Here is a 17,376-nt window from a genome sequence, read left to right as displayed (position 1 = left end):
ATCAGCTCTATTTTGTGCATCTCAATTAACACAGTAATCATAAAATCAATAAGAATCAACAATCTATAAAACTAAAAAATAATCTTTATACTTCTTAATAAAACTACACTCTTACAATAACTAAAGTTGTGTGAGATCTAATTGCTATCCTGATATAATCACATTGTACTACTATTTTAATATTAATATTAATTAATTACTTTAAAATTATCCTTTAATAAATCAACACTTGTGGTGCCCTCTAAGTCTTGATTATTGACTGGACGACAGTAGAATTTCTTAAAGGTCTCCAATCTCTTCCAATTGCCCCTGTCCAAGATCTCTTGAACAGGTCTATGTTCCAACCAGCTCCTTGATGCAACAGCTGATCTAATACTGCCTGGTGGAGCATTAATTCGAACATCTTTAAATATCGTCCGAATCCAACCGGCAATCATCGTTCTAGACGCGGGCCTTAGAGGCCCTGAAAGGGATATAAATAAGTTTGTGACCTCTGTATTAAGTTCTCTTCTACTCCTAGATCTCTCTAAGAGGGCTTTGATATGTGTTACAGGACAGACCTGACAGATTGGGTGCTTCCGCAGTAACCAACCTGATTGCCTATATGTGCTTGTATCTGTCTTGGATCCGAACCTGGGCCATAGGCTGACTTCATCATCAGTACAGGTGATCATCTGTGGGCCTATATCAAGTAAAGTCAAATCATGGACTCTACGTCCTGATGCTAGAAGCAATATTAAAGCTGTGCGCCTAGATATCTCGAATAACGAGTTAGAGTTTGTGGAACTTATCAACCAATCAAATAATATTTTTGTGTCCCAAATTGGAATTTGTTTCTTTTCTGGTTTATTTATTGATATAGCTTTTAAAACCTGCTGAATGAAGAAATTTTTTGATAAATCTAAACCTGATATAGCACAAAAAGTAGAAATAGCTGACTTGTGTAAGAGAATGGTTCTGTATGCCAAGTTTTCATTCAAAAATAACATTGCTAAAAATCTAGCAACTTGTTGTCCTTCAGGTGATCTAGCATTGATATTATGGGTGTTACACCATCTCAACCACCTTTTTATAGGGGCATTATAAGTAGTTAAAGTTGAACTACGCCAGCTTTTCTTCAATAGCTCTTGTTCTGACTTAGACCAGTCTGCAATCTGGTCTGCCCACCCCCAATTTTCCAAGCTAGAAGGCACAATTTGTCCACCTGAGGTGGGCAGGTGCCGGTTGTCAGATCTATTAGAACCTTCCGCAGGTTCTTTATCGGCAGTGGTTCTGCAATAACTCGGGTCCGCAGGTCTGGTAGCCAAAAGCATTTGGTCCACTGAGGGGCTATTAGAATGTAAGTCCCCTTTGCGCTGTTTAGATGGGCTAGAACCCTCGGTATTAAACTGGGTGGGGGAAATGCCCAGCCCAGTTGAAAGTCCCACTGTCGACTGAACGCGTCGCAAAAAATTGCGGCACCATCTTCTGAATCTAAAGTTACGTACTTCGGTACGACCCTTGACTCTTTGGACGCGAACAGATCGACGTCGGGAATTCCCCACTCTTTGAATATTGCCTCCGTGGCATTGGGAAGAAGGTGCCACTCTGGTAACCTGCGACCTCTGGACAGACGGTCCGCAATCTCGTTTAATCTTCCCGGAAGATAAGTGGCTGAAAGAGTTATTTTCAAACTCTGTGTTAGCTTTAGAAGTCTGGTTGTTAGCTTTAACAACCCTAGGGATCTTGTCCCCCCCTCGTTTCTTATGTAAGAAACCAGAGTCCTGTTGTCGGACTGTATCAGAATATGAGCCTCCTTTAAAGTCATCCGCTGACTGTGTATGGCTGCAAATACTGCATAAAGCTCCTTCATGTTGGAGTGCCATGGCCTCTGATAAATTGCCCATTTCCCTGAAAGGTACTTGTTGTTTAACTGGGCACCCCAGCCTGCATCCGCTGCATCTGTAGTTAAGAAGTGAGTAACCTTTGGCTTTATTATAGGTAGTGAGCTGTGTTTCACAACCCCTAGCCACCATTCTAGGTCCTGTCGAACCTGCAATGGAAGATCTTTTTTCTCTCTTGGCCTGTTCTGTTGAAACTGCTTGAGAAAGAGTTGCATTCTGCGACAGTGCAGACGACCCTTGGAAACAGTGTAGTTTGCAAAGTTGAGCAAACCTAGCAAACTCTGCATTTCTCTTAGAGAACTGTTGTTGACTCTCAACAGTTTTGTGATAATAGATTCTATTTTTATTACTTTCTTCTCGGGCAGCACCATTTTGTTGTCTTGGGTGTTCCAAACTAAACCAAGATATTCCACCACATGAGAGGGATCCAGACTTGACTTGCTGTAATTCACATGCCATCCTAATGTCTCTAGTAAACTCAGAGTTTCCGCAACCTGAGAAACTAGTGTTTGATAATCCTGACTGACAAGGAGGTAGTCGTCTAGATATACTAGTATGCGAAAACCTCTTGCTCTTAGGATCTCCGCGATCCAGTTGGAAACAGTAGCAAACATCTTGGGCGCTGAAGATAGGCCAAATGGTAGGGCTGTCAGCTGTAAAAGTTCCTGGTTGTACACTACTCGGAGGAACCTCCGATGGCTTGTTGCAATTGGTAAATGAAAATAGGCCTGATGAATATCTATTTTCACTGCCCAATCGTTGATTTGTAGAAATTCTCTTACATCCATCTGAGAAATCAATTGAAAATGTTTTACTGTCACAAATGAATTTAGGCCCCTTAGATCGAATATGGGACGAAGACCTCCATCTGCCTTCTTCACTATGAACATTTTGCAAAGGAAACCCGGATTTATTGTTGTAGGTGCCTCTAGTATATTCTGTTTCTTTAATTGGTTGATTATGTCTGTCATCTCCTCTGACTTCCTGGTTGAAAACTTCCTTAATACATGGCTGTGTGGGTATTGCAATGGGGGTTTTTTGAGGAAAGGAATACGAGCTCCTGTTATTAATTTCAAGATGTGATGATTGGCCCCTTGTTGTTGCCACAAATGAGCAAAACTCCTCAGACAACCCCCCTTGAATGGACTGACTTGATAGTCAACTTTGTTTTTTCTGGGCAGGGCGGACATTGTTCTTACGAAAGGGCTGTTGTTTATTCTGAGTCTTATATTTTTTTGTTTGAAATCTATTATTCTCCCTCTCCCTGGTATTATTATTATTATATTTAAAAGATCTCTTATCCTGGGTCTGTGGATTATTTAATTTCCTCTTCTCTCTTACATAGGATGGGGTATTTAACCACATCTGAGTTCCGCCTAAGGATGCTATTACTGGTTGAAGGGCATCTCTACTAAAAAGATGTTCCTCACTTGGTGGAATATTTTGAAGGATTGACCTTAAGTTTTGATTCTCTATTTCTTTAATGATCCTGTCTCGACGAACCTCAATACATTCTGCTCTTTTTCCACAAATAATTTGCATTGTGGTCTCTGAGTTTTTATAAATTGGTGACCCGGGTCCAAATATTGCACTAATTCTCTCATACAAGTTATTAACATTCAAACTAGCTGAGTGTGTCGAGGCCCAATCTAATAATTCTTGTAACCCTGATTTCAATAAGTCCCTCTGCTCCAGTACATTATTTGATAATCCAGCTAATAACTGTTCAGTAGATGCTAAATAATCTTTAGTTTTATTAAAATGACATAACTCCTCATTCAGTTTAAGGCCTACAAATCCAGGTGTAGCTATACTAGATTGCAAGGCCTTCTTATAGCGAATGCTCTTCCAAGCAGGTGTGTCAAATTTCTGAAGTTGGGACAGTTCCCTTAAGCGCTCTTTTTTAGCCGGTGCAATAAGTGACTTTTCGTCAAAGTCAGTTCCTAAGTCGCCTAGCGAGAGTACTTTGCATGAACTTGTTGACGGATTATTTAAAAAGTGCGTAGTATTTGGTTCAGGATTATTTAGCTGCTCTAAATTAGTATTATTATTTGCTATTGATACGGGCAAATTCGTTAAATACTGCGAAATATATCCTACTTGTTGTATTAAAGTGTCAACACGAGGATCAGTATAACTTATTGGAACGTGTGTTTGGTACTTACGTGTTCGACGACGTTTGTTGGGCGGAGGAGAGACTATGCCCTGCTCATCCTCCGAGGATGAGGATGATGATGAATCATCATGCTGTAAGGTGCTATTCGAAGATCGATCTCCCTCCGAAGCATCGATCTTCGAGCCTCCTTCGCCGGTCTCAACTCTTTCCTTCGGATTCATTGTGCTAACTAGCTATAAACTTAATATAACAATTATAAAACTTCACGAAACAACGTGAAGATACGCTGTGTATTTTAACAAATTGATTTACAATTTGAAAGTACTAAAACTTTGTATAAATTTAACTTTGAACAATTTTGCGATGTTTAAGCGGCAAAATTCACAAACGCTATGAATTTGACAACTATGACAGCGCCCTCCGAGTATAAAAGAGTGCGCACGCTGGTGAGAGAACGAGATAAGTATAAAACCATGGACATATCGGTAAGTTTAATCATAGACAAATGAGAATTAAGGCTATTCACAACAGCTTTCTTCATATCAACGCTGTGTGTTTTAGAAAAACACATAATATAAATTCTCAAATTTTGCATCATGATAGAAATTATCGTACAATCTGCGTACGATAATAATATGCTATCGTACATCGTATGTAGGCACAAAATTATCGTATGTGTACGATAATTATCGTACGGTTCCGAACGCTGGGTGGTTATCACCTGTTATCGTAACTGCGAAAGTATTTATACAGAAGTTATGGCTTTGCAGAAGAGATTGGGATGAGGAACTGCCAATTGATCTAATTAATCAATGGACTAAATATAGAGAGGAGTTGAGTAATTTACAAACTATTAAGTTACCAAGATGGTTGAAATAACATTCAAAGAGTAAAGTGGCGGAGATACATGGATTTGCAGATGCCTCATAACTGCATATGCTGCAGTTGCGTAATTACAGAAGAAAATGAAGTGAAATTTTTAAATGGGAAAGATTTTCTAACTTAAATAAACTAAAAAGAGTACTAGCTTACTGCCGAAGAATGACGTTTAAGAAATCGGAGAAGAAATCTACTTATTTGACTACTAAATAATTTAAAATGACAATGGATAGATTTATATTACACCAGTGGCCTCACGGTGGCCGGTCTTTAATGATTTTAAAGACAAAAGTCTTTGGTGGCCGGTATGTCTAAAAAGTTTCAATAGTTTTTAGTTAAATGACACATCGAAAAAGAAGTAAATTATAATTTTGTAAACAACAATGTCAAATATGTTTTTTCTTCGTTTTTCCTATTCATATATTATACAATGCTTACACATTTTTCAAAAAAGTGAATTTTAATTTAATCCCATAAACAATACCATTTATTCTGCACGTTTATTTCTAAAAACATTATCTATGGTTGTGGTTTGACATTTCGTCTAGATTTTATCGTCTAGATTCTTTATTTGAGTCTTAACTGCTTTTCTATTTGGTGTTTGGTGAGCTGAAATAAATTAAAAAGATATCAATGATCACTATTTATTCTATAATAAATCATTAGTTTTAGAAAATACTTTGAATCAGAACATTTTTTTGTCATCGATCGCCGATATGCCGCGAAGAGCTAATATGGCGGTATCTATCGGATGTGATATTCCTTCAGACGAAAGGCTATTACGCGGTTTTCCGAAAAGTCCTATAGTGTTATTAAATCGTTTAAAGGTAAATCATTTGCTGAATAATGTAAGAGTATTATACAACAAAAATGGAAGTATTGTACCGTATTCGACGGACGTGGCCCAGCATCGTATTTTACGAAAAATATTATTAGATTGTACTGTAAATTTAGTGAAAATTGATGCAATTAATGTTGATAGTGTGACCAAAGAAGGTAAAACTCAAAATGATGCCAATGATTTATTGGTAATTGATGCAAAGAAAATGCGTGGTAGACCAACAATATACAAGAACATTGAAAAGCCTTCTACTCGAAAACAAAGAAATAACAAGACAAGAAAAAATAGGAAAAAACAACACAAATGCAAGGAATGCAATAAGATATTTAAAAATCTTAATAGTTTTAATATTCATTGTAGATTTAAACATTTAAGCGGAAATTACGAATGTGCTCATTGTTCTAAAAAGTACAAGAGACAAACATTCTTCGAAAGGCATATTAAGTTGCATTGCAACATATGTTATGTACTACAGCAAAATGAACATCAACTTTTAGAACATATGGATAAATGTAGAAATACCGAACAAGTCAACAATCAAACTTTATTAGCCAATAAATATACATGCAACCTTTGTACAGATCAGTTTGATACAGATTGTGCCATAGCATATCACAAAGCATTGATACATTCGGATAATCCCCCATCTATTAAAGATTTGTACTACATACGATTCTTTGGTTCCACTAAAGTTTATGTTTGTTATTACTGTAAAGAAAGTTCAGTTGATAAAGAATATCTTGAATCACATGTCACTGTTCTTCGGAATATTAGTAAAACAAATTTAAATTATCCATCCGATCAACGTTTAGATAGTTTAGATGTGGAGGATGATCTCTTACAACACAAGACGTTACATACAATCACTGATTCTACAGAGGCAGCACAGTATGAAGATAAAAGATCTAGTTTAGATATAACAGATAGTATTCCTATGTTACTACAAGATGAAAATATTAATGATTTAAATCCAGAAACAAATAATGCGGTTACAAATGTTGAAATATTAAGTAATACAAATAACGACATAACAAATGAAGAAAAACTAAGTGATATAAATAATCTGATTTCAAATGCAGAACAGTTTACAAATAATGTAGTTTTAAATAATATTGTAGAAAACCAGAATAATAAAAACCCTGAAAGAAAGGATGCTGCACAATCCAATCATGAAATACCAACTTTATTAGAAAATGTAGAATATGAATCACATATACAATCTACAGTACAAAATAGAGATTTAAATAAAAGTACAGATAGCAATATGAATGGACTTACAAATGGGACAAGAAAAAAAACACTTATCCAGTCGAATACTCAGATTTTGAAGTACCACTGCAAGGTTTGTTTCTTTTTTATATAACATGAAGATTCTGTCCGCACTTAATTGAAAAATTCATCAAGATCTGTTGAGCTGTTCCGGAGATACCTCCAAACAAACATACATCCATCTAAACTTTGGCATTTATAATATAAGTAAGATTAGTAAAAAAGATGAAACATATTCTTACTACTTTATTATGTAATAGTTGTGTTTATATAATATTTTTAAATACTAATGTTATATGCTAATGTTTGGATGGATAGATGGTTTTGTTAGAAGGTCTGCATGGATCTTAATGAAATTTAGCATTATAGCATAGTTGGGATGAACACATAGGCCATCTGATACTGCAAATAATTATCATGGAATGTTTTTATTTCGTTTTTACATATATCCTTGATATTAATGCAATGGTTTAAAAGATCTTATTGAAATTTGGTTAAGATATTAAATGAAGGGTGGTATTACACATGAGATAGTTTTCATTACCAAAAAATGTTAGCTTTCTATTGGATATGATTATTTCACACTTCACAAACCTTATTAATAGTTGGTCTTTTGTTGGCTTTTAAAAACGGACAAAGAGAAAAGATTTAATTATTTATTTGTTAAGGATATAAAGTATATGTTTAACAATTTAAAACATACAAACATTTTATAATTATCTAGATTTTCTACCAAAAATCTTGGTTATATTTAATGTTTAATGTTAAATAATAATATTACTATAAAACTGGTCTGGATCTTTACTCAAAATAGCTTCTTATTAATAACATGCAACACAATATTGTAGTGAAGACATTGATCAGAAAATTTATAATGCACTAGGAAAAAAGTATAAATTAGGTATGAGAAGGGAATACAAGTTATCCTTAAAATACAGTGTTCACAATAATGACAAAATCAAAATTATTTGATGGCAATTGCACATTGATATGTAATGGTTTGCAAAAATTAGCTAGTATATTGTAAATTTGGTTCTTTCAATAGTTTTAAAATGTTCTTTGTGTGGGTAAGAATACCAGAGCTAGTTGTATAGATATTAGGAACTTATTTCAAACAATTTCTTGTACATTTCATAAATCAAAATGTGACAATTAGAATTACATTTTGTAAAGATATATTTTACTTTGTTATTGCAATACTTGGTCTATGTGTGTTTGTTAATTGATAAATATATAGAAGAAAATTAACCGTCTTTAAATTTTGGACCATATATTTTAATGAAAGAATAAAAATAGGCCTACAGTTGGAATATTCCAGAATATTTCTTAAACGTAAAAAGTCTTCATGTGAAGTAAAATTAAGCTTTAGTTGCAATTATTTTGGAATATTGCATGTGTTTTTTTAGTATATTTAGATCATCTGACTATACTTTAGTTTTGGCTTTTTTGAGGTCAACTTACTGTTGAATTCAAAGCCTTCAATACTGTTGATTACATTTGACTTATCTTTTTCATTCATTCATTAGACCTTCATAAGAGCGTTGGTGGCTCAGGTGTTTAGCACTTGACTTGCAATCGGGTCTAGGGTTAGAATCCCGTCATGTGCCAATGTGATTTTCGATTTACAAACTGTAACTGTTCTAACTATTGATTGGTAATCTCAGAATATACATACTCTTTTGATAACTCTGACCTACTTACTTGGCTTTTTATGTTGTATGTTTATAATTATTTTAAATTAGGAATGTCAGTTTTATTTTCTTAAGATTGAAGTATGTTATAATAAATTAATTCTGTTAAAATACTCAAAGAAGTAACATGTCTAGTAATCTAAAATAACTGTTTAACCTTTATATACATATTTTATAATGATATTGTATCATCTGAATTAAACTCAAAAAGTTTAAGTTGGAATAGTTTTCTAATACTGATAACTACCAAAAAGACACTTAGGGACTGCCTTAAGTGTCTTTTTGGTTTGAAAGTGATCCCATTAGCCACATCTACCATGAGCAACCAGCATATATCTAAGAAGAAATTTAAAGATATGTGTGAAGTCAACCAATCCGCATTGGGCCAGCATGGTTAACTGTAGCCTAGTCACCCATAACTTAGGGTAAGCTCCGAGCCCCACAATGGCGACTTTTAGTGAGCTGATAATGATATTTTACTTTATGTACTGTTTGAGATGAAACAAACACTAAATATTAAGTGAAGCTTTCCACAATACATCAGCGAAAACAGCATATAAATCGCCATTTCTCACGAACTCACAGACAACTCGATAAACAGATACCTAGTATGGATAAATGTGCCTTTAATAGTGTTGTTGTATTTTTATTATTTTGTGACAACCTTAATGGCTTGATCAATGTCCAAGAAAGAATTTTAACTACTCTTATAATCTACGTCTGAGTGTTTCAGCTGACTTATGCTAGTACTAGCTATGCCCGCGACATCGTCCGCGTGAAATACTTGGTATATATGTTGAGTATCATACTAATTATTATACTTAAAGTTATAAAACGTTACAACAAAATATTCACATAAATCTTACATATTCCCTATATCCTATATCCTCTTACATATTCAAATTTTAATCCCCCATATTATTATGTTTTATACCCTTGATGGTGAAACTTACACAGACTTTGAATTTCATATTCATTTTTCTCTATAGTTATTTTGCATCATTGAGGATAACAGTTTTACTTTGAATGTCATATTTCTTTATATGAAATTAATAGATTTAAAAATAAGTTTTAAACTTGTATCTGTAAAAATGATAGTACTTCCATACAACCATCCTCCTTTTCAACCTTTTTTCTTATTAAAAAGTAGCCTGTGTTCTTTATCAGGCTCTAGACCAGTGTTTCCCAAGGTTGGGCGTACACCCCACCTGGGGGACATTTGGATTTAAAGGGGGGCAATTCGGAGATTTCAAAACTTAAGGCTACTTCCTTATAATGATAGCCAGTGTTAAAAAGTACATAAAAGTACATAAAAACGTTTTAGAGACAAAAATCCGTTTCATTTAAACTATTTATATGTGTTTTGGTGTTTAAAAATTTTATATGAAATTGATCTAGTCAGCCAAAAGTAGTATTTAATTATTTCTCTAACATTCTAAATTTAGGCCTCGAGAGAAATTTATTTCTAAACAAAATTTATAAGGGGGCAATAGTCACCTTCATCCTGAAAAGTGGGACATGGATCCAAAAAGGTTAGGAAATACTGGTCTAGACCATGGATTCCCAAAGGTATAGCGAACTTAAAGCATTGCTAATTCTGACTCTGTCTTCTTCTATTGATCTAAGAATAACAATAATTAAAATTGATCTTAAAAGTAGGTAATTTGGCCATGGGGGGGGGGGGGGTCTGAGGTAACAGTTCATTTTGGAAGCGGTCACTTGTCCAAAATAGTTTGGGGATCCCTGCTCTAGACTGTCGTGTGTACCACTAAATTTCGTTTATATAGGTTCCGTAGATTTGGCGTAAAAGTGTGACAGACAGAGTTACTTTCGCATTTATAATATTAATAATAAGTAATAATGAACGCTTATTAATCATTCAGTTGGGTTCCTTAATTTTTTTGTGGTAAAAGATACCCATAGCAGATATCAGTAGTTTATAAAAAAAACACCCGATAAAAGAAATGCCTTTTTGCCTCTTTTACATTACTTGTACAGTTTTTGGATTTAAATTAGATTTTTAATGAATTAATCATCTACAATGTTATTTTATCGTAGATTTGTAATTAACAACCCTGTGTCGTATATCTTCGTTTTGAAGACTCCCCTGGTTAACTCGGCCAGAAACTATATTCTCGGCGTTGATATATTTAATGACGTTCAATTTCGTGATCAATTGGAAGACAAGGCCTAGCTGGCCTCTAAAAAACTGGGTGTGCTCAGCAAAGCGAAGAAGTATTTTCGGCTGGGCTACCGCCTTCAGCTTTATAAAGCGCATATAGGGCCCTACATGGAATACTGCTCTGATATTTGGGAGACAGCCTCCAAATACCAGCTTCTTCCATTTGACGTCATACAACGGTGAGCGATTCGAATCGTCAACGACCGAGCTCTTTTCCTCGACACTTGCCTTGCGGAGAGACGTTATAACTAACGTCTCCCGATAAGTATTTTCCTTCTATGTTTCATTAGGAATCACATTAAAAGTCTTATTTTTTTTAATTAATTGAATGTGTTTCTTTTTGCAAGGATTTCGCATATTTTGATCATTGTTATTTCTTTTTTTATTTTTGTTACAGATGTGTGAGAAATATTTTACGACAAACTTTGCTTTGTTGAGACATATGAAGGTACATCATATATTTCAAAGTTTATCTTGCAAGTTGTGCAAAGAGGTCGTCTCTGAATCATCGCAAATACATAAATGTCCAGAAATAGAACGTGTCAGGACTAAATTAGAGACTGAAAGCACTGGTGAAGATGACAATGATACTATTGAAGGTATGGATATGGAATATCAAGTGCCTAATTCACTTCCGATCGATCGATTTCCTGTAATTAGAAATATGAAAAGCTTACAAGAAGATCTAGTTTTTAATATTGTTGTACGTGAGGTGCCCGTCGAATTCTATTCTGTATAAAAGATATTTGTTTTTTTGTTCTGTTTAAAAGATATTTGTTTTTTTTATAATTATTGTTTTTTTTGTTCATTTAAATTTCATTTGAACATTGGGTATAACATTCTGAATCCGGCTCTACATTTTGGCCGAGTCTTGCCGAGTACAAGTCAAGTGTTACTTTTAACGTTTTCAAGTCCTTTTATCGAAGTCATTAATTTCTACTGGCGCACGAGAAAATGTGTAGACACCATTTTCCAAGCGCACTCGAGCGCCTCAAATTTATGCAGAAAAAGCGACATCGCTTCAAAGTAATGTAAATTTTCGGAAACTTCTATAAGTAGCGACAAGTTACACCATATGAGCTCTATAAACGTTGGCGCTTGTGCAAGTACTTGAACGCAATTGGCTCTAGTGACGCCAAGTGATAGCAAGCAAATAAGTACTGCATTTAGATTGGTATACATTCGACTTTATTCCACAAATCTCGGCCAATATGTATAGCGTGGACATAGACCAAAGTTCATGTTACAATATTAAAGTAGTTTAGTCATTAAGCAATAAGCATAAATATAATATTGTAGAGGTACACAGCGAGATACGAGCGTCGCCAATATACACGTTTGGACCTACGTAAAAAGCATTTACATTGCCTTATACGAAGTTCCAAAAGTGTATATGAATTTTTTACATGATTTTATTTTTTTTAGTAATATAATATAATAGTAATATTTTAAATATTTTATTGTATCTGAATTATAATTATTTGGAATAGATTGATTATATGGAATATTACAGTGTTTTAAAATAAGATATGACTTTTTAACCAATTTTTAATAATGACCAGATGTGGATTTTACTTAAGTCTGTCAATTTTTTTTATCATATTCACCGCCGCAGAATTTATTTTTAACGTTATATCATCCATTTTATTGAGTAAAATATTTCAAGTGTATATATGTAGGATAATACGTTCCAATAAAAACTTTGTTTTTTATCGTCTTTAATTCTTTTTATTTCTTCCTGGCTTCCTTCTACATTGTACCGTACCGCAAGGGTTAAGGGTGGCCTTACTCCCTGGATCCCTACACCCTAACGAGGTGAGAAAAGAAACTCAGCTGGTAACAAGCACTCAGCGGTAGGCACATAAAATTTATAAGGTCGTGGGGTAACGTGCTATCAGTCTATGATTCCGCGGCGTTTATCACTCCCCTGCTATGGCTGAATTTCGGTGGAGTCGCCCGCGACAGATGAGCGGCGGCAGACCACGGAACGGCAGGATAGGAGGTGTACGTCGACCGTAGTTGGTTGCTCCCTAGGCAGCTAAGCAGCGGCCGTAAGAATTCGGGTAGATGTTGGTGCTCAGGTCCCAACGGCAGATCAACTGCCGACGTGAGAAATGGATAGCGATAGCTTGCTTCGGAGATTGCTAGTTCGATTGTACCTTGCAGTAATATCCGTAAAAAGCAACTGAAAATATAAAACACCAGACCGTTAGTTCGTTAAGGCGTTGTTCTTCTGCCTGGTATTTACCATCAGCAACTCAAGGAAAGCGATACGTAGCGGTTTGACGATGTTGGAACTATCAGAACGGAGTTTACATAACAAAAGAGAAGCAAAAGAAAATAAAATAAATTTAAATAAAATGCGAAATAACGTATCAGCAATAAGTTCTTATGTAAAATAAAGAAACGCAAATTTAAATGTACAAAAGAAGTAAGTTAAATTCGAAAGTTTTTTTTTAAAAGACCGTTAGCAAAAAGAACAAAGAAGAAAATTTTAGTATCTGAAAACGCATTTCAAATTATTTTTTCCAAAAATTAAGGCAATTATACAATTGAACGTAACGCGTCCCACCACGAATGCTTACGCGTTTACAAATGTTAAAATTAATCCTTACCCATTGTACGAATATAAACTGGTTAATTTTTTTGGAGGCTAAAGTTATTGATGTTACAAAAAGCTTAGCTGAGTAGAGTTAGCCCATTTTAACACCTTTTTATATGACTCGTCTTAATGGGCTCTCATAGCAAGTGTGCATCCAACAAAATTTTGAAATTGAACTGAACTGGAATTTGTTGACAGTCAATTTTTGAATTAACTGTAGATGTGTTGAATTATGTTTCTACCAAAATGTCCCCAAGGATATATAACCCACCCCTCTATATAACCAAGAAATATAGTTATGAAAAACAGGTAAAATTATTCACAATTATGGCGCCAAACGTCAGGAAAATTATTGTAAGCTTGTAACAACAATTGAGCTTACAAATAGCAACTTAAGTTTGTTTATATAAATGATGATTTTGGTAAATTAACATCGCAAACAAAATAAAAAAATATCTCCCGGGCCTTACTCTCTTCGGGCCTCATTAAAAATTTGATTAACTTCACTATTAAAATTCCATATTATCGCTGAATAAAATCATAAAAACTCGAGCATATCCAAAGTGAGAACTATACTTGAAGAAACATATTAAAAAGACAAGGGAATACAAAAGACATAATCATATCATCAATTTAGAAAATAGGAAGTACTATGCAAAGAGGATATAACCACTACGTTTTAAGAGACGGGACTGCCTTACAAATAACGTAAATTATTACTAATAAGTATGAAACGGGAGCGAAAAGTCGAAAACAGGGTCCGCCAACTTCGAACGAAAAACAAGAAACTTCACACAGAGACAATTTTGTTGTTGTGTTAACTGGGTTCCATAATATGAACGAGATAGAGCATATATCTATGCCGTTTTCGCTCGCGATAGTCCAAGCTATACTTGCCATATAAAAAAAATATTTCATCCTTTTATTATTATAATAAAGTATTTATAATTAAAAATAAGAAAACATGATTTAAAAAAAATCCTATTATTAATTGTCTTATTTCTTACATTTGTATTTATAAATCAAGATATACGATCACTTGTTATCTTATATCTACATCGCAAAAAAATGTAGTAATGGCAATTTTAAATCATAACCGTTAAAAAAATAAGTTTTCAAATTTGTTTCAAAACGTGTTCTCGTATGGTTCCGAAATCTTTGATATTGCACTGTATTTTTGAACTAATAACGCGAGTGTTTAAGTTTTGAGATATTGACTCTGATAAGTGAAATATTGACCTCATTATTATTTTAAGTTTTAACATGTCTGATCAGTACAGAAAATGTGTCAAGTGTGGAGTGACCTTAGCAAAAGATCATACTTTAACTTTTCACCGATTTCCTAAGATTGGGAATGGAAACCCTGAAACAGTTTTAAGGTAAATATTTTTAAAAAATCCATCCACATTTTGCTTCGAAGTAATAATCTGATATAACAAGATTTCTTTTATTCGGTCTCTGATAATCTGTTATTATTACAGATCCCGCATTTGGGCCGAAATCTGTTTCCCTGAAGAAAACTGTACTGATGTAGATTTTTAAAAAAAATTACATACCAGCCACAAAATGCTATGCAGTAAACATTTTACAGAAGAATCTTTTATTAACATATCTAAAACACGTTTAAACAAGTTTTCCATACCTATTGGTTCTGAGCCCATATTGGAAAAACTGAGAAACATACCAGGTTCTTCTAGTCAGGTATGTTGATCAGTCAGGTATGATTGTGAATAATATTTATGTATTTTTAATTATTGTATTTAAATGCTCACCTTAAATGTTTTGAAGGATTGAGTATGTTTAAAAAAATTTCTAGCTGACTGCCAAAGAAGGGTTGTGTTTCTCAAGTTTATGTCTAACTTTTCGGCACATTTCTTCAGTTGTGGGAGTGAAATAAGATATAATATGTAATTAGGTTTTATTTGTTTCATAGAATAAATAATTGATAATAAAAAAATAGCCAGATCTTCCACTTATTCAATGTACTGTGATTAGGAGAAGAGGTCAGAATCATAAAAAAATACATTATGTCATATAAATCAAGCCATCTTATAAAAGTTTACTATACTATATATTTTAACACATTAACAAAATTTCAGGTTTCACCTACACCAGGACCTTCACATGAGCATATACAGAAGAAACAACAAGTGGAAATGGACCAAAATGCCTTTGTATGTATTTCACTTCTTTTAATAGTATTATTGTTGTTATTATTTTACTATATTTAATTACTTGCTAGAACAGTTTTTCAATAACTGACTAAACATCTTAAAATTCAGATTGCCATAATGTTTTAATATTTAATATAATAATTGTAATAATTTAATTTTGTTCATTTTTTAAAGTTGAGCGACTGACAAATGCTTATAACTTCAATATAATTTTTTTAAAGATTTGTATGTCTTAACTAAAATCTAGGAATCCCTGTATTCCTAAACTTTAAGTCTACTGAATTACTAGTGTGGCATAAAATAATGTTTTTAAATAAACTAATATAATGTATACAAATTGAAATATACCTTTACTGGGTTAATTAAATACTTTTGTAAATGGAGTTATAATAAATATGTTTTCCAGGTTACTTCACCATCAAATTTGCCTCACAATAATGAGCTGCATGGCATGATTAACTTAATTGTGACAGACATTATAATGAAAATTGTGATTTCATAATAAAATCAATAATTTTTATATCTTTAAAGCGATTCTTAATTAAAAAAAATCGGGAACTAAATTTAATTAAATAAATGATGTTAAATTACTCTGTTTCATTTCATTATTCCTTTAACTAATTTAAGTTAATAACTTTTACTAACACAATATATTGGAAATAATGATTATTTCATTTTAAAATTATTCTTTCTTTAAAAAAATCTTACATTTGCCAAATTATCAAAATAATCATAATTTCCAATATAAATTTTTAACTATAAATAAATTAAAATACTAAACGTATATTCAAAATTCCCGCGTTTTATTTTTTCATATGAGCGACCATTATGGCGCTAGTAGTATAAGCGTATAGACCAAAGTTATAATACTATAGTATGTAACATGTCATTCTTCTCTCTATAGAGAGTATTATATTCTTTGGTCGAAAACAATCTTGCCAATATGAAGCCGCGAACGTCATATTCATGACATACATAATGCCAACATCATGAACAAAATAAATAGGGAATTCACAGAAATTATCGATATCGATATTTGTCGATATGAGTGTATGACCCTTAACACAATTTTTGTTAATAGTTTAGGTAGGTTAATGAAAAAAAAAAAAACAAGGTACCTATATTCAAAGAGTTTTATTTCGTTTAAATTTTAATATGATAAAAATGTCAGTTCCTTTACTATTACTGGTTCTTGTTAGTCACGTTGGTAGTTCAAATAGTGGCTGGTTTCACTTCATACTCCGGGTTGGAAGTACTGCAACACAAATAATGCATGAAGTTGTATATATTTCATTACTAAAATCAGGGATGAAAACCTTTTTTTGTTTGTGAGGTACGGCGTAGAGATGTATGATGAATGTTTATAAAGTTATGCACGTGGAATACTATGTTGTATTTATTGTACTTCATTTCATTAGCAGTTTCCAGACGTTAAAGCAAGTACTACTATTTTTGTGACTAACTCGACTTATACCATATTGACAAACATTATTGTAATATTTTTATTTGATTCCACATAAAATATACTGCCATTTGCAACAAACGTGGAATGTTCTTATTGAGTATGAAAATATATAAGAAATACACAAATAACGCACAGAAGTAGTTTGCATTGTTGAATTTTATTTGGCAACGCTCTGAAGCTGCGCCTTCTTTAAAGAGTCTGACGAAGATTCTTCATTCAACGCGAAAGATCTATTAGTGATTCTACAATAATTGCGGATTAATAACAGACTCAT

The 17,376-nt window shown here is 33.3% G+C and overlaps 2 protein-coding genes across 2 annotated transcripts; both read left to right on the top strand.

Annotated features, from left to right (window-relative positions):
• The first annotated feature begins 5,467 nt into the window (after nt 1-5,467).
• Nucleotides 5,468-12,181, top strand: LOC106713437 (zinc finger protein 252). The gene is made up of 2 exons (XM_045685776.1): nt 5,468-7,061; nt 11,259-12,181. Exons 1-2 carry the CDS (start codon nt 5,595-5,597, stop codon nt 11,598-11,600), a joined length of 1,809 nt encoding a protein of 602 aa, XP_045541732.1. The 5' UTR covers nt 5,468-5,594; the 3' UTR covers nt 11,601-12,181.
• A 2,462-nt stretch (nt 12,182-14,643) lies between these two features.
• On the top strand, nt 14,644-16,607 carry LOC123723098. The gene is made up of 5 exons (XM_045685648.1): nt 14,644-14,842; nt 14,945-15,164; nt 15,563-15,637; nt 16,044-16,127; nt 16,542-16,607. Exons 2-5 carry the CDS (start codon nt 15,030-15,032, stop codon nt 16,605-16,607), a joined length of 360 nt encoding a protein of 119 aa, XP_045541604.1. The 5' UTR covers nt 14,644-14,842; nt 14,945-15,029.
• Nucleotides 16,608-17,376: the final 769 nt, after the last annotated feature.

This window comes from Papilio machaon, chromosome W (genome assembly GCF_912999745.1).
Source record: "Papilio machaon chromosome W, ilPapMach1.1, whole genome shotgun sequence".
In the NCBI taxonomy this organism is placed as follows: domain Eukaryota; kingdom Metazoa; phylum Arthropoda; class Insecta; order Lepidoptera; family Papilionidae; genus Papilio; species Papilio machaon.
This window is presented reverse-complemented; position numbering and strand designations above follow the sequence as displayed.